This window comes from Chenopodium quinoa, unplaced genomic scaffold (genome assembly GCF_001683475.1).
Source record: "Chenopodium quinoa cultivar QQ74 unplaced genomic scaffold, ASM168347v1, whole genome shotgun sequence".
Classification (NCBI taxonomy): domain Eukaryota; kingdom Viridiplantae; phylum Streptophyta; class Magnoliopsida; order Caryophyllales; family Amaranthaceae; genus Chenopodium; species Chenopodium quinoa.
Genome location: NW_018744080.1, coordinates 710,304 through 734,936, shown reverse-complemented (window position 1 = coordinate 734,936; position 24,633 = coordinate 710,304). Strand labels below are relative to the sequence as shown.

The 24,633-nt window shown below is 35.6% G+C and overlaps 2 protein-coding genes and 1 pseudogene across 2 annotated transcripts; 2 read left to right on the top strand and 1 right to left on the bottom strand.

Moving 5' to 3' along the window:
- Positions 1-4,020: 4,020 nt before the first annotated feature.
- Positions 4,021-6,799, top strand: LOC110691402 (FT-interacting protein 1-like). The gene has a single exon (XM_021868329.1). The coding sequence runs from the start codon at positions 4,262-4,264 to the stop codon at positions 6,629-6,631; it is 2,370 nt and encodes a 789-aa protein (XP_021724021.1). The 5' UTR covers positions 4,021-4,261; the 3' UTR covers positions 6,632-6,799.
- A 919-nt stretch (positions 6,800-7,718) lies between these two features.
- Positions 7,719-10,408, bottom strand: LOC110691403 (60S ribosomal protein L6-like). Its single transcript, XM_021868330.1, has 4 exons — positions 10,086-10,408; positions 9,861-9,967; positions 8,217-8,398; positions 7,719-8,122 (listed from the first exon to the last, which is right to left on the bottom strand). Exons 1-4 carry the CDS (start codon positions 10,331-10,333, stop codon positions 7,967-7,969), a joined length of 693 nt encoding a protein of 230 aa, XP_021724022.1. The 5' UTR covers positions 10,334-10,408; the 3' UTR covers positions 7,719-7,966.
- Positions 10,409-17,433: 7,025 nt separating this feature from the next.
- LOC110691335 lies at positions 17,434-22,949 on the top strand (annotated as a pseudogene).
- The last annotated feature ends 1,684 nt before the right edge of the window (positions 22,950-24,633 follow it).

Here is a 24,633-nt window from a genome sequence, read left to right as displayed (position 1 = left end):
GGATGTTTTCAATATGAGAATGAACATGTATGTATTTACATTCAAATAAACATGTGTTTAAATACCGGTAAACATTCATTAATATGTAAAGATCATAAACAAAATTAGGGTAATCTTCTCTCAAAAATAAACACTACTTGATGTAAGGTAAGAATGTAAATGATCATATACTAATATCTTAATGAAGATCTATCAAAATGAAAATTTAGTTGCGATTGACGAACTTCATCTCGAATGTCAAACATTTTTAGATGTTTTGATGCAATTTGCAGTGATTTTGAAGCAATTGGTAGTGAGTTTCATGTGAAATTTTGGTTTTAATAAGAGAGAATTTCACAAAAATGGGTCTGTAGATAATATTTCAAGCATTACCCCAAACTTGAACCCCACTGTGATCATACACTAAAGTACGGTGGCGTCCAAAGGGAAAGAAGATAGAGCAAAAGAGTCCCATTTTAGGAACTTGTAAACCGTTCACGAGGTGAAGGTTACACCCCTTAACAATTCAGAAGATCGTTAACTCCAACAGGTCTAGAACCATGACTGGTAGTTCGGGGATGAAGGTACAAATCCAACCTAAAGAGATTGAACCTGCCCTAATAATAGGCCTCTACTTTATTCTGATCGTATTCATGTGCGCTTTCTGACTAACATACAATCAATATGATTAACCTAAACCTGTTTATCAATGTTGGTTGAATATTAATGCACAAATAAACTATTATCGGCGATCACTTGAATTGTAATCATATTAACCCTAAACAAGATTATTAATTATCTTATTAAGCGTGATTACAAACCAATTCCCTTTAAACATGCATAAAAGGTGTGATCAAGCAATAACAATAAATATAATCAAGCAACATAATAATCATGATAATAATCAAAATAATAATAATCAAAATAATCATAATTAAAATAATCATGTTAAAGCATAATAGCAAGATCCTAGGCATGATACTAACAAGATTAATAACAAACCCTAACATGTCACTAAACAATCAAAGATTAAATATTTAGCCCTCACATGATACTAACATAAATATTAGGAAAGTAAGTAGGAAGTATCATAGAAATCATAATTGATATAATTAAGAAACTTATTGTTGTCACCCTAAACATGATACTAGGAAACAATAAAACATCATAACATGATACTAGGAATCAAAATAACAATCTAAGCATGATTTCTAAATCATAATATCAATTAAACAATTAAAGCACTTACTTGGATGCCTCGTACCTCTTTCTAATAACAAAATACACACGTTAGTAACTTCAAGGAAAATATAAAATAAACAATTAAATTAAATAATTGAAAAGAGAGATTTGGGAACAAACCCTCAGAAATTAAAACCTTTCATGTCTAGGGCGAAGGCAACTTCGAACTTGGCTAGGTGTTTCTAGATCTTGTGAATGCAGAATTTTGTATGTAAAAAGGCTAGTTTAGAAAAGAGAAAGAGAAAGTAATCAAGAATTTCTTGATGAGAGTTGGTAATTTTTGATGAGATCTGATGATGGAAAACGGAGGCTTTAGGAGGCTATTTATAGAGAAAATTAGCTGGACAGATAAAAAAACGAATCAGAGTTTCGAAGAGAATAAAACGACTATTGGCGTCAGACGCCAAACATTAGCGCCAAGCATTAGCGCCATACGCCAAGCATTAGCGCTAGGCGCTAGAAACCAACTTCACGCGTTTTCTTAATTTTGATAAAATTTAGCCATACAGAAGGGCAAAATCATATTTTCCTTAAAAACACTTCTTTTATTCTGATTAAAACTCTAAAAAGTCAACTAAAGTCAATTTATCAATGCTAATTAAATTAGGAATGAAAATAACCTTCTAGAAGAATCTAGAAGACCATTGGGCCCTCTTCTAGATCATTGGGTCGCACATAAATATCAAATCGGGCCCAGTTTAGTAACTTGGCCATAATTTCCTCATTATTCATCAGAATTGGGCTTATAATATATCGTTGGAAATCTCTTTTCAAGATCCATCCAACTACACCATTATTGGACCATTTCTATGGACCAAACTAAACTGGATTGGCTGTTTTCTTAAAATAGGTTTTCAAAAACAGAGAGAAATAAAAGAAATTAAAACTAACCGCAACACTAGACTTTCCACACTTTCACTTAATTCGATTATGATTCGACGTGAAAGGTACTCATCACTGGGTTTGGTTTTGGGGAGACACAAATGGGTGTCTACAGGGTCTAAAATGAAGGTTTTGATTTTTTTTTTTTTTTTTTGTATATAAATGTGAGGAATGAGCGGTTACTTGCATTACCGTGGTTAGTGGGTGGTAACTGCATGGTTAGTGAGGTGTGGGTAAGGGTTTTATTGTAATTTGGGGGTTAGGTAGTTATGGGTACAAGAGGGTGTAGCCATTAGGAATAGATTTTGGGGCCTCAAGGCACTGTGCTATTGGGCTATTTTCACAGCCCAATAGCAGGCCCTGTCAACTATTTACCAAAAGTCTTTCACTATTCTTAATGACCAGTCAAATTGTGGTAATATTATTCCTAATAATAAACCAAAACCAAGAGGTGTTAAGATTATGCTTAGCAGTTTAGGGTACATAAATGAACAAATACTCAATTCATCGCCTTAACCAGTTACAAGAAACAATCAATAGTAGACAGAAGAGGTGACAGATCCATCCCCTTATTTAAACGAGCCCATGTTGTGATGGTCCGAAATCTCTTCTAATTTTATATCAAAAAATGGTCAAATTAATACACCATATAATTCATTATACGATCTCTATTTATTTAGAAAATTGTGGAAAAACAAAACGTGTCATTTCTCTAAAAAAATACAAATATCTTAACTAAAATACTACAAAATTGTAACAATTCAACCAAAATGTGCCCTTTTCATAAAAAATAAAAAAAATAAAAAGATGTCAATTAATCAATACGTTATTTCACCAATAGCTGGTTGCCTTAATGTGTCCGCTGTTGGTTTGAGAGCAAGAAAGTAATGAGTCATGTACAAGCTATGAATAAAGCTGAAATAATTTTGCAATAAGTCAAGGTAATTTACAGTTGAAATCCAAAGAAGAATAAAGTTGGTGAAGAAAATAAAGAGGCTTGAAGAATAAAGCCTCTTTAAGCTAAGTTTGTCCTGTATTTTTTTTTCTGCATGCAGGATGTAGAGCTTTCTTACATACCCTACTTTCCTGCACTTTCCTTCATCTTACCTACCGCCTTCCGAAAGAACTGAGAGATGAAGCAGAATACCCTGTTTGCTGATATTATGGTGGAAAGTATAACAGGGATGTTAAACAATGGAAGCTATAATTTGCCAAAAAAAAAAAAAATAATAATAATAATAAAAATTGGAAGCTATAAAGATACATACTTCATAATAGAAAAGAAAGAAATAGGCCAATATATCTTTGGTCTAAGTCTTGTAGTTAGTATTGCCTTGATTCTTAGGCTTAGACAATTCAATTTTTTTTGAATCATTTCGAAATATTATGCCACTTTTTATATTTAGTAAATTAAGCTTTAATATATTATGTACTTATTTTCACGAGTTTACAGGACATGTATCAAGTTTTAAAGAAACTACATATTGCCACGACAAAAATGTGATGTTTGTAGATAGTGAAAGACAGTTACGATATTTCAACTCAATTTCTTAAATATGATCCCTAGATAAAATGTGGCATAATAAAGGCCAAAGGATCAGACATGTAATGGTACCTTGTTTTGTTCTTGATTAGCTAAAATTGTGTAATATTAAGGGTCAAACAATTCCTATAAAAGAAAACTACTGTCTTATTAACACTTGCAACAACAAAATCCTTTTTTTCTTGCCATTCACCATTACTCTAAAACCACTCTTTTCTGTAAAACTTTACATTTAATAATTAATCTTGCCTTTCTTTTGTGATAAGGGCTTTTTGATATTCCAAAATCCAAAAGGACCACGAGCTCCGAAAGCAGAGTAAAAGACTAAAAGGGAATATATGCCTGCTAATGCAAAAGGTGAATGCCAACAAAGCTGTGTAAAAATGAGTAGTCAATCATATTCTAGCTTAGAATATAGTCATTAATATCACATTTTTTACATACATAAAGCTTCCTAAACCACCTTGATCACCCCAAATTAAGAAGTCAACAATGAAATTTTACAAATTTGTTGCCTAAACCATGAAAATCCCTGCCTCAAGCAGCTTCTGACATCCTGTTGTTCTTCTGTGATTACGTCGAAACCAGCAGAGTGATTCTAACACATTTTTAAGCATGTCAGACAAAAAAGCTCCGAACCCTGATGATTTCAAGTTAAAAGACACAAAGCCACAGCTTGGCGAGCGATGGCCACATGGAGGGGTTCGAGGTGGGCATGGATGGATTGGAGGCGACAGGACTTCAAGCACGTACGACCTTGTTGAACAGATGAACTACCTGTATGTTCATGTGGTTCGTGCCAAAGATCTTCCTGTTAACCCTGTATCGGGGAGCTGTGACCCCTATGTAGAGGTCAAGTTGGGGAACTACAAGGGTAAAACGAAGCACTTTGAGAACAAAATCAATCCTGAGTGGAAACAAGTATTCGCGTTTTCAAAGGAGAAGATACAATCTACTGTCCTAGAAGTCTATGTAAGAGACAGGGAGATGGTGGGCAGAGATGAGTACTTAGGCAAGGTGGTGTTTGACTTGAATGAAGTCCCTACACGGGTTCCTCCTGATAGTCCTCTGGCACCACAATGGTATAGGCTAGAGGATCGTCGAGGAGAGGTGAAGACAAGAGGAGAGGTTATGGTTGCTGTTTGGATGGGAACACAAGCTGATGAAGCTTTTCCTGAAGCTTGGCATACAGAAGCTGCTTCAGTAGTTTCAGGAGAAGGCGTTTACAACATCAGATCAAAGGTTTATGTTTCTCCCAAATTATGGTATCTTAGAGTAAATGTGATTGAAGCACAAGATGTTGAGCCGCATGATAAAAGCCAACTCCCACAAGTTTTTATCAAGGCTCAACTTGGAAACCAAATACTTAAAACTAAGGTGTGCCCGGTGAAGACTACCAATCCGCTCTGGAATGAAGATCTGATCTTTGTAGCAGCAGAACCCTTTGAAGAAATGTTGGTTCTTGAACTTGTGAACAAAGCCGGCTCAAAGGATGAACTAGTGGGGAAGATAAGCTTGCCATTAAATGTCTTTGAGAAGCGACTGGATCACAAAGCGGTCCACTCTCGTTGGTTCAACCTTGAGAGATTTGGGTTTGGAGCCCTAGAGGGAGATAAGAGAAATGAGCTTAAATTCTCAACAAGGGTTCACCTAAGAGTATGTCTTGAGGGGGGTTACCATGTGCTCGATGAATCAACAATGTATATCAGTGATACTAGGCCAACTGCCCGACAGTTGTGGAAACAGCCAATGGGGATCCTCGAGGTGGGAATCTTGAGTGCTCAAGGGCTTTCACCCATGAAGAAAAAGGAAGGAGGTAGCAGCACTGATGCATATTGTGTGGCAAAGTATGGACTAAAATGGGTTCGAACAAGAACCATCATCCAGAGCTTCAACCCTAAGTGGAACGAGCAGTACTTGTGGGAAGTTTATGATCCTTGCACCGTGATCACCTTAGCAGTTTTCGACAACTGCCATCTCGGAGGAGATGACAAGAGTGCAAAAGATCCTAAGATAGGGAAGATAAGAATCCGGCTGTCTACCCTAGAAACAGACAGGATTTACACCCATTCTTACCCTCTCCTTGTCCTGCAGTCCTCTGGTGTAAAAAAGATGGGCGAGCTCCAACTAGCAATTCGATTCACCTGCTTATCATTTTCAAATATGATCTATCAATACTCCCATCATTTACTCCCAAAGATGCATTATGTCCACCCTTTCACCATAAACCAATTGGACAACTTGAGATACCAAGCCATGAACATTGTGGCAATCAGGCTGGGCAGAGCAGAACCGCCCCTCAGAAGAGAGGTCGTAGAATACATGCTAGATGTCGACTCCCACATATGGAGCATGAGGAAAAGCAAGGCCAACTTCTTCAGGATTGTCTCGGTCTTCTCAGGAATGCTCTCTATGAGCAAGTGGTTAGGCGAGGTCTGCAAATGGAAGAACCCGGTCACTACAGTTCTAGTTCACATTCTCTACTTCATCTTAATTTGCTATCCAGAACTCATCCTCCCAACCGTTTGTCTCTACATGTTTCTGATCGGTGTATGGAATTACCGATACAGGCCAAGGCATCCTCCTCACATGGATACCAAGCTTTCATGGGCAGATGCAGCTCACCCTGATGAGCTTGATGAAGAATTCGATACCTTCCCAACAACAAAGTCATCAGATATAGTTCGAATGAGATATGACAGGCTCCGAAGTATAGCAGGGAGGATACAGACAGTGCTTGGAGATATGGCAACTCAAGGAGAAAGATTCCAGGCATTATTAAGCTGGAGAGACCCTCGAGCTACCTGTCTGTTTACTTTCTTTTGCCTAATCGCAGCTATTTTACTCTATGTTACACCATTTAGGCTGCTGGCTATCTTTGCAGGCTTGTATCTCTTCCGACATCCTCGGTTCAGAAGCAAGATGCCGACAGTTCCTAACAATTTCTTCAGGAGATTGCCCTCTCGAGCTGATAGCTTGCTCTGATAAATTCACCCTACTTACATAAACTTTGGTTTGTTTTATGTGTATGATCATTATCATTAACATTTTCTTATAATTTTGTTTTCTTTTTTTTCCTTCCACTATTCGTGAGTTGTAATGTTTTGTCTCCTCAAGAAATTTTTACAGTCAATCATTTTCATTCTATAGTCATGTTGCAATGAAGATCTACTTTTTCATATCCAGCAATTTTAAAACCATGCCGTTTGCAAACCAAAAATAAGGGCTGTGTTATTTTTCATTTACTAATTTTGCGTCTTTTCGATTATTTATTTGTTTACAAAATTAATATAACCACAAATACTAGATTATATGGGTGTTGTAAATCCTAAAATTCTTTGCTTTTTCTCTTCAGTTTCCTTCTGTGGTACTGTTAAAAAATTGTAAGGAAGCTCCTAAAATGGTTTTAATTAGTCACTGGCTCATCAATTGTACAAAGTGTAAAGGGGTGGAAGATTATCGCAATATGTATTTTCAAAATATTATTCAATTTTCATACACAAAATTAAGTAGTCTGTACTTGTAAAATATTCAATTTTCATACCCGAAATAAGTAGGATATACTATATATATCGCGCAATAACAAGTCAAGACTCAAATGGCGAAGCTTGTTTTGTTTAATCTATAAATTGAAATCAAAAGGATTTATAGCAACATTGTTTAACCCAAACATTACTTGGAAAATGCATGGAAAAGATCTACGATGCAGTTCATTAACAAAGCAGATTCGAGAAATCTTCAGACTAATTTTGCTACAGAGCTAGAACTGACCCAAACACAAGCTAAGGGTGCAGCAAAATTGGGTAGACGAACCAAAAAGCAAGGGAATAGAGGTACATGGTACATCCTAAAATTCATGAAACTCAGGCACATCCCAATATTTATGAAACTCCTATGGGGTGTAGCGGTGTAGGTATAACACCATTTATGAAGACGCTTGTTAAAAAGTGAAACAACAGGTTCTGGTCAAGTATGATCAACCATACCTCTACTAGAATCTGAGCAATTCACCAATAACCAACTTTAGGAAGAGGATCAGAACAGAGGTCAACTAAGAAACCTGAATCCTTACTAAAGCATCAACACCAAACAAAAGGGGCTACTGTAGATATACTAATTTCACTGAGAAATCAAAACCAAACAAGTTGTCGTAGAGGCATTTGCTGCATCTAACAAAATTTGAAAACTTCCACAAGGGGTTGATATGGCACGAAAATTTTTAAATACTTGAATCATGATGAGAAACATACATCAAGAAACATAAACTTAAATAATAAGATGGCAAAATCTGATGTGCAAGTTACTCTCTACTCAGCTCCTCTAAAAGACAAGCTCATGAGGTTTCATGCCTGACTTTAAGGAAAATCTTGCTGCCAAATATGCCTTCAATTCAGGGACGGCTTCAATGTTCTTTGCCAATGGGCCATCAACAGCCTTCTGAGACTCTTTCTTCTCTGCTGGAAGTACATTCTTCTCCTGTAATTTAATAAACAATTCAAACGGTGAGACTACTAAACTAGAGCACATAGAACTAACTTCAAGCAGGTAAAAATAAAAATAAAAATCTCACCTCTTTCTCTGCCTCAAAGAATTCTCCTTCTCCCTTCTTTTTCTTCTGTTCACCTTGCTTGGCGAAGTATTTGTCATCGATGCTTGACACATCAACTCCAGAAACATCAACTTTAGTAGAAGTAGCAATCACATATGCTTGGTTGCATCTCCTTAGTGGGACACCATTAATCTTAAAGGGACCTAATTGAAACAACAGAAAGCAATTGTTATTTATAATCAAACAATCATCTACATCAATATGCACATCCAACTGCCTACAATCAAGTGAATCAACAAATACCACAGAAAAAGGCATGACTTCAATGTAAAAACATAGCCACACAACAGTTGTCAAGCAATTTCCCATGGTCAAGACAATCTATGCTTCCATGAAAAGATTATATCATCCTCCCACTGTCCATTTAACAAAGAAACAAATTTCAAAAAATGTTTAATAGACTGTATCACATATCACTCATTTCAAACATTATCCAAAGTAACAACACTATTCTGAATTAATACGTAATAAACATTAACAACACAATTTGACAAATTTGGTAAACAATGTTTTTTGCAACAAAAAACTTTTTCCTTTTACATCTCAAGAGCAAAATATAAGGCTCTAGGCTCAAAGTTTATGAATCTACGATACACCATCAGCTTGGGCTAACACAGATATAACAAGTCACGATCCATCTTCCTAAAAAGATTCCCATTAAATTGTAAAAATAGATGAAATAGTCTCTTATAAATTTTACAGTCATTGCATTGAACTTTGAAGAACTACATCCAGATTGCTGTATAAACTTTGCAAAAAGGGGGAGCACATAAAGTCATAAACCCATTGGTCTGTATTCCAAACCAATTCCTTTTTAAGAACCAGCCTATTTGGACGCCAGCTACCATGAAAGAAGATTCCCAGATTATGGATTAAATATCAGTAAAAGGAAACAGCTTTACCCTTGATAACAAGTTTCAGTCAAAGACTCACAGGTAAAATTCTTGTCAGCTGAATTGAGACTATATCTGAGCTGAACATATTCAGACTACGGTTATACATAGGTCTTAAGAAAAAGCGAGGACTACAACATCAAAATGAAGTATAACCATGTTTACTTCACAAATTTGAAAATGACTAAAAGGCCTAATATATACTCCTACATTACATAACACCGCATTCCACTTTCAGCCATATACCAAGACTATTTTGACAGATTATGCAAACACAAAACCATTGAAAATTAAAGAAAGAACAATCCCCAACCCAAAACATTTCCCCAAATTCCAAACTAACAGTAAGAAACACAACCAAAAGGCCTGAAAACAGTCCTACACATATATTACTATGCATTTCACTGCCTAAAAAACAAGGCCTCTACCCAGTATCCATAATCAATCCGATACGACACCGACAAAATATATTAAAGACATAACAATCACAATGCAAACCATTTCCAAAATCAATTCTCATAAAGGATTATCAACTCTAAACGCCAAGCATTCAAAACCTGATTCAGGCTAACATCATTAAACAATACAGTATCATTAATCATAAGTTTAACATTAAAAAAATACATTTAGAATTTACAACATTCAATTCCAAAAAATACAACAATAAAGAAATTAACTTTCTAAAAAAATAAAGGATTGAAATAAAGCTCACCAGTAATGAGAAGTAACCCAGATGAAAGTTGCTTCAAAAACACAACTCTCTTTCCCTTAAATCTTCCAGCCAACACAATCAACACTGTCCCTGGTGTAATACTCGCCCTACAATTCCACCCACAAAAAAAAAACAATCAAAAACTAATTTTCAAAATCAAAAAATAAAACAAAAAAAACTGCATTTACATAAATTTATAAACCCAATTAAGAAAAAACAAATTACCTAAGTTTGGCAGGTTTGGGTTTGCGCTTGTTAATCAAGGGCTTCTTAACATCGTCAGCAGGGTAAAACTTGGAGGTCTTCAGAGCCGAAGCAGGAGCAGCAGCTTTAGGAGCGTGAGTAGGGAAAACGCCGCCGTTTTTGGCCTTAATAGCCCAAAGACCTCTCTTATGGTACATCTTAGATCGGCTGAATTTGCCGATTCCCCTAACAAGATCTGGGTTTCTGCTGGCGGTTCTGGGTTTCGCCATTATTGATTGAAGGAGAAAGACAGAAGAGGCTGAGTGAAGAAATGAAGGGAGAAGAGATAAACCCTAGAAAATGAGTTTCTTTTTATTGTAAGGTGATATGGTTTTTGGGGGGTGTTGTTAAAGGGCTGGGTTTTGGTGTTGAGGGTTTTGGGTTTTCAGGATGGTTTGTGTTTTAGGCCCAAAGTTGGGATGGCTCATGGCTAGGAGACAATTGTGGAGTAGTATACCGGGCTGAGCAAAATTATCTGAAAATCCGAAAATTTAATCCATAATCAATTTAAAAATTAGGGTATCCGATCTAATAATTATAACGATTCGAAAATGCGATCCGATAATCATAACGGTTTGTATATCCGATCCGGTATTTGTTATCCGATGCAGTTATTGGGTTCAGAATTGGGATCCGATAATCATAACGGTTTGTTTATCCGATCCGATAATTTGTTAACGAGTGTGGTTAATGGGTATCATTTTAAAATTAACGGTTACCCGATCTGATCAAATAAGCATTGTTTTCTTTTATTTCCTACTTAAATCTATTTATCCAAAATCTAAACTCTTACTTAACTTCATAATCATTTCATGATTTGAATGATAAGTATACAATATTAGAAATTTGGTCAAGATTGGCTGCATTATTTTTAATTAGTGTTGAATGATTTCATAATAACTAAATTATAGAGTCTAAATTTTCATTATTGGATATCATATCGGGTATCTGATAACCAATCCGAAAATCCGAGTATCCAAAATTCGAGTTCCCAATTTTATCATTTCGGTTCATAGATATCATTTTAAGTGTTATTGGTTATTGGGTACCCGGCTCATGCTCACCCCTAAGTGAAATAGATAATTCCCGAGCCATACCCATTATAAAAATTAATGGTAATTGAAATTTTAATGTAGTAGTGTCTAGAAAAATGTGCATAATAAAAAATAATTAAGATTGATGTCCTTGGGTAAATTACGGAGTAATAATTCTCTAAAAATCCAAAGAAAGAAAAATAGAAAAGAATAAAGTACGGAGTAGAATTTATGAGGGAAATTCCATCTAAAAAAAATCTACTTACTGTAGGTATATATAGTTACTAGTATGTACCCTCCGACGATGCCTCAGGTTCCCTCCATAATACCCATGCTTATATTTTGCAAATCCTTACATTAATTGAACACTTATAAAATAATTATAAGGAATAATTATTTTCTCAAAGGTGTTAAGACTAATAACTAAATCTATCCACGTTTGAAATATTAGTTGAGTTAATTGTTCATAAAAGTAATTTATTTTTACTATTCCTATTGCATTTAATAATTTGAATACTCCAAGACTTTATTCGAAACCAAAGTAAAAATATATTACTACCGATCATAAAGTTGTGGGTTATAATTTTTAGAAAAAATGCACATAATAATCCCAACTATTACCGATTAAATTCTTAAAATCCCAACTAAGGTTTATTTTTTAGTAATCTTAAATATGACCTGACTTTGCTCCAATAGACCCAACCGGTCAACACAAAGTCAATGACTTGTTGTAATAGGTAACCAATATACGTGACAGCACGTGATTGGTCTATAATTCAGTAAAAAAAAATAAAAAAAGAAAAATAAAACTAAAAACCCTAACTACCACCACCCCTCCCCTCTCGCCACCGCGAAACGCGACGGCCAACCCCCAACTCGTTGGAAAACGGTCGACTGTCTTCCATAACCCCCTAAAACGGCCGGTCGTCTCATCCTAACCCCAAAAACCACCATAGTCGGCCCACTCCCACCCCAAACCACCCATCCTACCTCGAAAGCAACCTCTGTCCACCGCAATGGCGCAACCAAAGCAGCGATAACCACCGTAATGGCGCAACCAAAGCAGCAGCAGCCACCGCAGTGGCGCAACCGCAGCGACAGCCACTAGAGTGGTGCAATCAAAGTAGCAACAACCACCACAATGGCATAACAAAGCAGCGGCAAGCGCAACCCATGCTGCTACTTTAGTTGCAGTTGCGATTGAAACCCAGCTTCGCACCAATTTCGACCTCAATTCGCAGCAATTTTGCACTGCAACCATCATAAATTGAAACCCATATTTGGTCCAGCCATTTTCGGGGGGTTAGGGAGGTGGCCAGCCAGTTTTCGGTTGGTTGTTGGTGACTAGGATTTCACGGTGGGGGTTGGCCGGGATAGGTTTTTTGTAAAAATATATAGGCCAATCACGTGCTGACATATGGTTATAAGGAAATCTTAGTTGAGATTAATAGAAGTAAATCAGCAATAGTTGGGATTTTTAAAATGTATATTTTTCCTAATTTTTAAAAGTATATCATAAATGGTTTTTTTTTTTTTTGAAATACTCTTTAACACGAATATCATGATATAAAAATAATAAATTATTAAGATAATAATTAAGTTATAAATTTTTTAATAGGATTATAATTTGAAAAATTGTCGGCAATAATCTGAACTTTACCCCATCACCCAAAATAATCTCAACTTTCGATTTTATTTTTAATAATCCCAACTTTATACGCTTTAAATTTTAAACAATCCCAAGTGACTTGAAACCTGCTAAACAGGTCAAAATGAAAGGTAAAAAAAATCAAATATTAAATAGAAAATTAATCAATAAAAAAACAAATGAAAAAAAAACATCACCATCTGTAGGCGTCGCTCGAAGTGCGCTTACGTTAAAACATGTGGTGAATATGCATGCTTGGCACTCTTAGGAAGTGGGAATTGACATAATACGATCAGGGATAAGAAAAGTAGGGAGCCGCCAACAAGTTTTTAAGGAACTTGTAAACCGTTCACGGATCATAAAAGGCAACCACGAATAAGGGACAACGAAGGCAACAACGATTGACCCGTGAAGGTTACACCCCATTCATAATCCATGAGATTACTAACTCCATATAGTTCGGAACCATGAAAGGAGGATCAGGGATGATGGTACGAAGTGAGTCATGGAGTCACATTCGCCCGTATTGACCTCTACTCGATTCTTATAATGAAAAGTGATTTCTGCGATCTCAAAGGCATATAAACAAAATATTCAATTTGCTCCAAACTATTATTAAGCTAAATTGGTTGAATATTAATGCAACACATAATTCTAAAATATTTGTGATCACTCGAATTAATAACAAGATTAAAAAGGAACTTAAACCGGTCGTCCAAATTATCTTATTAGCCATGATTTTCAATTACATATTACCTTTAGACATGCAAAATGGTGATCAATAAATATAATAGAATTATCATTAATATTGGAAGCAATTTAACAATAAATCCAACAACCTAAAATCGTTAGAAAAATAATAGAAATAAAAGGAGCATAATTCTTACTTTGATTCTGTATGCTTGCAACTATAAAATAAAAAACGAGTTAGTAACTTCAAGGAAATAATAATAAAACGATAATTAAATTAAATCAGATAGAGTTGATTTGGAGCCAAACCCTCAAACAGTTCTACCTTTCACGCCTTGGCTTAAGGATAGAACCACGAGTAAAGTATAGACTCCTTGGAGTGCTTGAAGAAGGAATTTTGAAAGAAAAAGGGTAGGCTAGTGTTTAGGCTAGAGCATAGAGGAGAAAAAAATAGAGAATTAATTGATGCCCCGTACATCAGAAATGAGAGGGTATTTATAGAAAAAATGTGCTGAGGGAACACACGGAACCCTAAAAAGATAAAAACCCTAAAATATTGCACCGCGACACGGAAGAGGGCACCGTGACACGGGGAACCCCACTGTCAGACGGGGAACATTCCCGTGACACGGTGGACAGTTGTGTGACACGAGAAATATTTAGGGTACGGGGAATAAAATGCGTGAAGGGTTTACGCGCAAAGGACACGGAATTGCCCCATGTCACGGGGAATCCCACCGTCAGACGGGGAACATTCTCGTGACACGGTGGACTTCTACCGTGCCGCGGGATCCTGTAGTCCATTTTTCCGTCTAAATTCATTTTTAACCCTAATTCCGTTCAACATTTTTAAGTGCCTATTGATAATTTCGGGCCATTTCTGATTTATTATTATTAATTGGGATAAAATAAATAAATAAAATAAATAAATAAATAAAAGGTTTGGGCCAAAATAAATAATAAAATAAAAAGGTTTGGGTTGAAATTTAAAAAAAGAATTATGCTTTGACCAAACATCAAGACTGATCCATGGACTATTCAAAAAATTGAATTTAATTAAATACGATTTTTTTAAGCACTCTTGAGATTAAATATTGAACCCGACCAATAGTGGCGGTGAAAGGTTAATCATCATCGGGTTTGGTTTTGGGGAAACATTTTTAGGTGTCTACACCACCTTAGTGACACCACCTCAGCCACCAACATCTCCATTCCTACCGCCACCCAGACCCCGAAAGTACCACTCCCACCTACCCCCACCCAGACCCAAAACCACCCCTCCTACCCAAACCAAATCCGAAACAACCCCCCACCCACCCAACCATACCCTCATCCTATCCTTAAAAAACCCCATCTTTAAAAATCAAACAATTACCTTTGTGTTTTTCTTTTGGGGGGGGGGGGGGGGAAGGAAACAATCCCCAACTACCTGTTCTTCATCTTCATCTTCAAATTGGAGGTTGCAAATTGGAAATTTTGGGAATGGGAAATAGGAAAGGCATGGCATGCAGAAGAGTAGAAGACATTGGAGGAGAGAGAATTGAGTGGTAAGGGCGTGGTTGTGGTTCAGGTGGGGGTTAGGGTTTGGGTGGGTGAGGTTGGTTTCGGGTGAGGGAAGGGAACGGGAAGAGGAGCCGGAAATCGGGCAAGGGAACGGGAGTGGGCCGGAAATGGGACGGGAATAGGAAGGGATGCCAGCTGCAACAGCCTCCTAGCGGTGGCAGAGGCTGCCGGCTGGGTTTGGTTTTTTTTTTTTAAAAATTATTTTGAAGTTTTTTTTTTTTATTTAATTTTTTACAACCTATCACATGTCAACACATGTTAGATAACTTGTAGATGACTGGTTTGGACTATTTAAAGCAAACGCATATCAAAGTTCAGATTATTTAAAAATATCGATAGTTAGGATTATTTTGGGTTAATGAGGCAAAGTTTGGATTAATTTAGGAAATTTTTCCTTATAATTTTATTTATACATATAAAATATTGGTAATTTATCGAAAATAAATCTCTAAACCATTAATTTTATCCGTCGTAGTACAACCATCGTCATTGATTCGCAACTGCCCCCTCTCTCTCCCAAAACCTATCGTCCTTCTCAAAATTGCTCCGGCCATGAGGCTCGCCGGCGGGAGTGCGGCTCACCGCCCATGCCACAACGTCGGCGAGCCTCCGATCTACTTTTTTAGGTTGTTTTTTTCCTTTCTCGTTTTGGTTTACTGTAGGTTTGGCCTTGCAACTTGCGCCGTGATAAGTTCATATTTTATATACTTTATTGTATCATTTTTACTCTATTTTAGAGTATAAATTATGTGTTTATATATAGATATTAACGGCTTATCATGAAATTTACTTTGTTGAGCTTAATTGATAACATTTACTTAATTATACCCCTAATATACGATTTTGACAAAGGAATTACTAAAATTTCAACTTTCATATTGTTTCAGGTTTATTACTTACAAAGACTAAACAAAACAATAGAAACAAAAGCCCACTATATACTCACGTGCAACATATAAGCAAAAGAAGTAGTAGTAGTGGGATTTAATACCCACCAACCCCTAATGGCCCAAGAAACAGAAGCTGCACATGCACAAAGAATTGGAAGAAAAACCCTCAAAATAGAGATACTGTATTTAAGGGGAAGCAGAGGCAGTAGCGAAGGACACACACAGACGGCGAGTACGAACACACAAAGACGGAGACGAAGAGCAGCGTTCAACTTCTATAATTGGAGTTTACTCTTCTCTCTTTAAGATTATGCAATTAACAATGTTATATATTATTGATTGTGTTTTCTTAGTCTCCATGTCTAGCTAATTTCCTATGTTCTAGGTTAGGGATGTAGTCCATTATAATCTATCAATGAATTGAATTACTTTGTTTGGGTTTGATTTATATAATTGCAATTTGATAATCTTGTTTTAATTCGTACTCTTAATCTGGCCAATTGATTGTATGTTTAAGGTATTGGATTATTAGAGGAAGTGAAATTTCAATACTAGTTCGTGGGATTATCAAACGTCAAGTAGTATAATTTTAGGAATAGTTATACACTTGGGGTGGTCTTTTTGAATTCCTATTCTTAATGAGTTTATTTCAATTGTTGTGATCATGGAAGTAGACATAATGTTGATTTAAATATGCGTTTTCTACCTTGGAAGAGGAGATTACATACTATTGGTAATTCGATCATTGTTACATTATATATGTTCAACCCTGCAATTAGTTTAATTTCATTATAGAGAGTAATTGGCGAAACCCGAAACCTAGAACTACTTCTTATTATTGTCTATCGTTTTATTAGTTTGCAAGCCTTAATCGTTTATAGTTTAGTACTACTTTTCTCATATTTTCGTCGTCTAAATAATATTCTAGTTTCTTAATTTGGTACTTGAGTAGATCTCCTTGTGGATACGATACCTTGCTCACCCTATATTTACTGTAATTGACCCGTACACTTGCGGTAGATTTAGACCCGACCAAGTTTTTGGCGCCGTTGTCGGGGAGGCAATAATTCAATATCATACCGTAGAAACTTTCGTATTAGTTTAGACTTTTTTTTTTTTATTTCTGCCGGTATTAAATCGCATATTTTTAATTTTATTTTTGCTAGTTTATTTTCTGTTTTGTATCGTTTGCAGTTTTTTTTGTTCAAAAAAAAAAGAAAAAAGAAAAAATTCTGTTACTGCTACTGCACACAGCATCAGTTTACAAAAAAAAAAAAAAAAAAAAAAATCCTGCATTTTTTTGAGTTTCTGTCTCTGATTTTCTGTTTCAGCATTATACTCTACTTTTTATGGGTTTTTTTTAGTGTATGCCACGTACTAATCGTTCTTTAATCCCTTTTGATCCAGAAATCAAAAGAACGTTGCACGCGTTAAGGAGACTCCTGATTTCTGAACAAGAATCTTCCATTCCCAACTTAGAGTCGCTTTTCTCATAAACTGAAAACATGGTAGAACCACCAACTAAGATGTTGCGTGAGTATGCAATGCCCGATGCTAGTTCAACCTCTGCAAGTATAGTAAGACCTTCTGTCCAAGCTAATAATTTTGAACTTAAGCCTGCGTTAATTCATATTGTTCAGCAAGATTAGTTTGGTGGGTCACCAGCTGAATGTCCATTAGAACATTTAGCTAATTTTCTTGAAAAATGTGATACCATTAAGATAAATGGTGTAAGTGAAGATGCTATTAGACTTAGGTTGTTTTCATTTTCACTTAGAGATAAGGCAAGAAAATGGTTGTCCTCTAAATCGTCTGATCCTTTTACCACTTAGACTTCTTTATCTCAAGCTTTTCTAAATAAATTTTTCCCACCTGCTAAAACGGCTAAATTGCGCAATGATATTACTAATTTCACTCAAAATGAATTAGAGCCATTATATGAGTCTTGGGAAAGGTTTAAAGATTTGCAACACCAATGTCCTCACCATGGAATACCTGATTGGCTACTTGTGCAAACTTTTTATAATGGCTTAAATCACTCTATTAGAAGTACTATAGATGCTGCAGTAGGTGGTGCTTTAATGAGTAAGACTACTGAAGAGGCTAATAAGTTATTAGAAGAACTTGCTTTTAACAATTATGGTTGTTCTAGTGAAAGATCAGCTGTTAAAAAGAGTACAGAGATGTATGATGTGGATGGTATTAACATGTTAAATGCTAAGGTTGATAATTTGACTAAAATTTTCAGTAAAATGAGTAATGTTAGTCTTATCTCTAGTCCTGATTTGTCTTGTGATAATTGTGGGGGTGCACATGCTAGTAGTGATTGTCTTAATTTTGAACAAGCTCAATATGTTTCTAATTATAATCGATCACAAAATGACCCCTACTCTAATACTTATAACCCTGGCTGGAAGAAACATCCTAATTTTTCTTGGAGAGATCAAGGAAACCAAGGTAATAACCTTAGACCACAAAATCCACCTAGTTTCCCTTAAAGACAATAACCACAACAAGAGAGACCCTCATGGGAATTGGCTATTGAAAAACTTGCTAATGCTACTTCTGAGAGAATCATAAAATTGGAAAATAAGGTTGATCAATTAGCTAATTCAAACAAAAATGTGGAAGTTCAGTTAGGCCAATTGGCTAATGCTATTAATTCTAGAAACCAAGGAACTCTGCCTAGTCAAACTGAGGTTAACCCTAAAGAGCAATGCAAAGTTGTAACCTTAAGAAGTGGTAAAACCCTTGATGATGTAACTGTTCAAGCCAAGGCTAAAGAAGTAATTGATGAAAATGCTGAAGTTGAACCTGAAAGGCAACCTAAACTAGGCAGTGATGGTTCTAATCCTACCCCTATTCCTGTTAAGCCTTATGTACCTCCCATTCCTTTTCCCCAAAGGCTTAAGCAAAATAAAGCGGATCATCAATTTGAAAAATTTCTTAAAATGTTTAAGAAATTGCAAGTTAATATTCCGTTTGCTGATGCATTGATGCAAATTCCTTCATATTCTAAATTTCTTAAAGAAATCATGTCTAAAAAGAGGAAATTTGAAGATTATGAAACTATTGCTTTGAGTGAAGAATGTAGTGCTGTAATTCAGAATAAGCTTCCTCCTAAATTAAAAGACTCTGGCAGCTTTTCTATTCCTTGCACTATTGGTGATGTTAATTTTTCTAAAGCTTTATGTGACTTAGGTGAAAGTGTGTCTCTAATGCCATTATCTATTTACAAGAAGCTTGGTTTAAATGATTTAAAACGTACTACTATTTCTTTGCAACTTGCTGATAGGTCTGTTAAATATCCTCTAGGTGTAGTAGAAAATGTGCTAATGAAAGTTGGTAAATTCATTATACCTGTTGATTTCGTTATTCTTGATATGGATGAGGATGTTGACGTGCCTATTATTCTTGGAAGACCATTTTTGGCTACTGTTGGTATTGTAATTGATGTTAAAAATGGCAAGTTAACTTTTAAAATTGGTGAAGAAGAGGTGCAATTCAATTTATTTAAATCTGCCAAATATCCTTCTTTTACTGACCATGTGTTTAGAGTTGATGTGCTTGATGAATTAAATAAAGAAACGATTGATTCTATTTCTAAAGATACCCTTGAAGTGTGTCTAACAAGTGCAGGTACATCCCATAATGATGATATTGAGGTGTTGGAAATGGCCAATGCTTTAGAGGCATGCCCTCCATGGAAGAAAAGAGGTAATCAATTTGAGAAACTCGAGAAAGGTAATCCTCTTCCTCCTCCCTCTACTGTGCAAGCACCTACTTTAGAGTTAAAGCCTCTACCATCACATCTAAAAAAAAGCTTTTCTAGGTGAAAATGATTCCTTGCCTGTGATTGTAAATGCTTCAATATCTGATGAACAATTAGATAAACTTTTGCGTGTTTTAAGAGAAAGAAAGAAATCAATTGGTTGGACTATTTCTGATCTTAATGGAATAAGCCCATGTGTTTGTATGCATAAGATTTTGCTAGAAGAAGACCATAAACCTGTTGTTCAAAATCAAAGAAGATTAAACCCTAACATGCAAGAAGTAGTTAAGAAATAAGTTTTAAAATGGTTAGATGTAGGAATAATTTATCCTATTTCTGATAGTCCTTGGATTAGTCCTGTACAAGTGGTACCTAAAAAAGGTGGAATGATTGTTGTGCCTAATGATAATAATGAATTAATTCCCACTAGAACAGTGACTGGCTGGAGAGTTTGCATAGACTATAGAAAACTTAATAGTGTAACTCGAAAAGATCACTTCCCTTTGCCATTCTTAGATCAAATGTTAGAGAGAGTTGCAGGTTATGACTATTATTGTTTTTTTGATGGATATTCTGGTTTTAATCAAATTCATGTTGCTCCTAATGATCAGGAGAAGACTACCTTTACCTGTCCTTATGGTACATTTGCTTTTCGTCGTATGCCTTTCGGTTTATGTAATGCTCCAGCTACCTTTCAGCGTTGTATGATGTCTATTTTTTCTAATTATATAGAGAAAATTATGGAAGTGTTTATGGATGATTTTTCTGTTTTTGGATCATCTTTTGATAATTGTTTAGCTAACCTTTCTCTGATTTTGCAACGTTGTGAAGAGACTAATTTAGTTTTAAATTGGGAAAAGTGTCATTTCATGGTACAAGAAGGTATAGTGCTTGGGCATAAAATTTCTGCAAAAGGAATTGAGGTGGATCGTGCGAAAATAGAAGTAATTGAAAAACTCCCACCTCCAATTAATGTTAAGGGAATTAGAAGTTTCTTAGGCCATGCGGGTTTTTATAGACGTTTCATTAAGGATTTTTCTAAGATTTCTGAACCCTTATGTGATTTGTTAAATAAAGATGCTCCCTTTGATTTTAATTCTGAATGTTTGCATGCATTTAACAAATTAAAGCAAGAGTTAATTTCAGCACCTATTGTGATAGCTCCAGATTGGAATTTTCCTTTTGAATTAATGTGTGATGCAAGTGATTATGCTCTTGGTGTTGTTTTAGGGCAGAGAAAAGATAAAAAGCTGCATGTAATTTATTATGCTAGTAAAATGCTTAATGATGCTCAATTAAATTACACAACTACTGAGAAAGAAATGCTTGCTGTTGTGTTTGCCATGGATAAATTTAGATCTTATCTTATAGGGTCTAAAGTAATTGTCTTCACAGATCACTCTGCCTTAAAATACTTGTTAAGTAAAGAGGAACCTAAGCCTAGATTAATTCGTTGGATTCTTTTACTACAAGAATTTAATTTAGAAATTAAAGATAAAAAAGGCATTAAAAATACTGTTGCAGATCACTTATCTAGATTGGAAGTTGATAATAATTCTGATATATCTATAAATGAATCATTTCCTGATGAACAATTGATGGCAATTGCTAGTATTCCTTGGTATGCTGATTTAGTAAACTATCTGGTAAGTGGTATTATTCCTTCAAATCTAAGCTATCATCAGAAAAAGAAATTTTTGTGGGATGAAAAATATTATTTTTGGGAAGAGCCTTTATTATATAAATTTTGTGCTGATAGTCTCATTAGACGATGTGTGCCTGAAGGAGAATTTCATAACATATTGTATCATTGTCACGCTTTAGAGTGTGGTGGTCATTTTAGTACGAATAAGACAGTAGCTAAAGTTTGGCAATCTGGTTTTTATTGGCCTACTATGTATAAAGATTCTAGAGATTATGTTAGCAAATGTGATAGATGCCAACGAGTAGGAAACATATCTAAAAGAAATGAAATGCCTATGAATATTATGCTTGAAGTTGAGTTGTTTGATGTGTGGGGAATTGATTTTATGGGCCCCTTTCCTTCTTCCCATAACAACAGATACATTTTAGTTGTTGTTGACTATGTTTCTAAATGGGTAGAAGCTATAGCTACTCACACTGATGATTCTTAAGTTGTTATGAAATTTCTTAAAAAGAATATTTTTTCTAGATTTGGTGTTCCTAGAGCGATTTTAAGTGATGGAGGCTCTCATTTTTGTAATAAGCCGCTTGATTCTCTTTTAAGAAAGTATGGGGTTAAACATAAAGTTGCATTAGCTTATCATCCTCAAACCAATGGTCAAGTAGAGCTTGCTAATAGAGAGTTAAAACAAATTCTAGAGAAAACTGTGAACATTTCTAGGAAGAATTGGGCAAATAAGATTGATGATTCACTATGGGAGTATAGGACAGCCTTCAAAACACCTTTAGACATGTCTCCTTATAAGCTAGTTTATGGAAAATCTTGCCATCTTCCCGTAAAAATAGAGCATAAGGCATTTTGGGCTATAAGGGAGTTAAACATGAACTTTAAGACTGCTGGGGCTAAGAGATTGCTACAATTGAGTGAATTAGAAGAGTTTAGGTTAGATGCTTATGAGAGCGCTAAAACATATAAAGAGAAAACTAAACTTTGGCATGATAAGCACATTAATCACAAGACTTTTGAAGTGGGACAGAAAGTTTTACTCTTTAACTCACGCTTGAAATTGTTTCCAGGAAAGTTGCGATCTAGATGGTCCGGTCCATTTACTGTTGTGAAAGTTTATCCATATGGTGCAGTTGAAATACAAGGAAAATCTGAAGTTTTCAAGGCGAATGGTCAGCGACTTAAACCTTACTTGGTTGATGAGATGGTGCCTACAGGAGTGACTTACTCCTTAGAAGAACCCACTGAAGATTAAGCACCAAAATAGTCAAGCTCGTGACTTAAAACACGCGCTTCTTGGGAGGCAACCCAAGTTCTTTTTCTTTTCCTTTTTTCGGTTTTTGTTTGTTTTTCTCGTTCCTGTTTTATCTTTTCTGTCTATTTGTTCTGTTTACTTGCAGCTTAGAAAATAAGATGGTGATTTGGACACTTCTAAATGAAGAGAAGGGAATTACTGCTTTGCTAGCTATAGCCAGCACCTGGTAGAATCTGTTGTTTCAGGGATGTGGCTGTTATGTGGTGTACCTGCTGTTGACCAGAGTAGCTGCTACAAACACCAAGCCTCAAATTCCACCAGGTTGTCTCTTTCTATGCTTAGTTTTCTTCGTTTTTGTGTCCTTGGTTGCTACAAATACACCAATTCTCTGCTTTTCAATTCTGTTTATTAACATTGAGGACAATGTTTGTCCTTAAGTGTGGGGGAGAGGTCAGAAATTGCTGCAAATGCCCTCTGTATTTTGAGTTATACTTAGTTTTGTTATGTGTTTCCATGTATGAAGCATGGCTGGGATTTTGTGCAGGTTTGAATGACTTATAAATTTTGATATATTCCTGTTTTAGGGGAAGTGCTGCCAAATTTTCTGCAGAATTTTCATGAAAAAAAAAGAGAGTTTCGTTTTGATTGTTTCAGACTTGTTTTGGATCAATAAAAAAATATATATATGGTATGTAAAGATAGCATAAGTCCTTCATTGACATTGGTTGTGACATTTTTTGTGACTTTGTGGTAAGATGGATTGTTTTTCCCTTATGCGATGAATCCTGAAAGGAGGGCCACGAACCTCGTAAGACTCAATTTTCAACATATATATCCTTCTTCTTGATCGCTCAAACTGGGACTTGCATTTTAGCTTCCTGAGATCAAAGACCAAGGTGTATGAGAAATGATAAAGGCATTATTTTTTTTCTTTCATGATTAGAACCTTCAGAATTTAGGCTCACTCATATTTTTTCTTTTTTACATTTTCCTGTTGCTTAGCCCTGTTGTGCCGTAATATCCATCTTTTGGTTAACCCTACATTACAAGCTTATGGCCTTTACCTATGCCTTGCTAAAAGGAGTGATATTATTATTGAGTTATGTCTTAAGTTTTGTAATAGAAGGGGGAAGGAAAAAAATTTGAAAGTATGAAAAGAAAAGAAAAAAATGAATGAAAATGAGCCTCGAAAAAAAAAAGTCTGAAAAGAAGGGTTGGAAAAAAAAATGAAAAAAAGTTGAAAAAAAGCAAAAATATCATACAATCGAAATAAGTTGAAAATGATGAATATATGTTGAAAAAAGGGTTATAGTTTAAAAATTGGAGTACGGTGATGATATATTGGTAAGAGTGAATATGATCTCTACTTTTAAAGATTGTGTACTACTCTTTTAGCTTGGCATTTTTACCACCACATTCCTAAATATTCACACCCTTAACCCTAGCCTCGTTACAACCATATTAAAGTCCTTTTGATCTATATATGCTGTTGGTCTACAAATTGGTGGAGGGTTAGATTTTGTGCAAGTCCTGACGAGGATCATCAAACCGAAGAAAGGCATGAGCTAAATGGTTGAGCATCCCTAGGGTGGATTCAAATTTGGGGAAAAGAAGCGGTAAGAATGATTGGTTCTTCTTATTAGTCCCTTTGCACTTAGAAATGTAGGACTTTAACATCCCCTTGACAGCCAGACGGTCAAACGCCCGTTGAAGGCTGAACCAGTCATTGGTGTCATGGCCAACTTCCTCATGGTATTGGTAGAATTTATTTTTGTTCCTTGTTTGAATGGAACTTTCCACTGGATTTGGCTACTCTAGAGACAGCCGGTCCTTGATCTCCATGAGAATGGAATTGTAGTCCTTGTTAAACTCGTACCTGGGGACGTACAGTTTAAATTCTTTCTTTTTCTTCTGGGACGACTGGTTAAAATCGCTCACCGCCCAGACTTCTTTTTTCTTTTGCTCTCATCTTTTTTCTTGGCCGGCAGAGCAGGCCGGTTGTCTTTTTGCTTGTCAGACTTCTTGGA

What these genes read in the sequence shown, in the direction of transcription:
- LOC110691402 (XM_021868329.1), top strand. Translation starts at nt 4,262, where the DNA reads ATGTCAGACAAAAAAGCTCCGAACCCTGATGATTTCAAGTTAAAAGAC.
- LOC110691403 (XM_021868330.1), bottom strand. Translation starts at nt 10,333, where the DNA reads ATGGCGAAACCCAGAACCGCCAGCAGAAACCCAGATCTTGTTAGGGGA. An exon ending in CCCAAACCTGCCAAACTTAG is followed by an intron (nt 9,968 to 10,085) that starts GTAATTTGTTTT and finishes GTGGAATTGTAG; the next exon opens with GGCGAGTATTACACCAGGGA. An exon ending in TGGGTTACTTCTCATTACTG is followed by an intron (nt 8,399 to 9,860) that starts GTGAGCTTTATT and finishes TGTTTCAATTAG; the next exon opens with GTCCCTTTAAGATTAATGGT.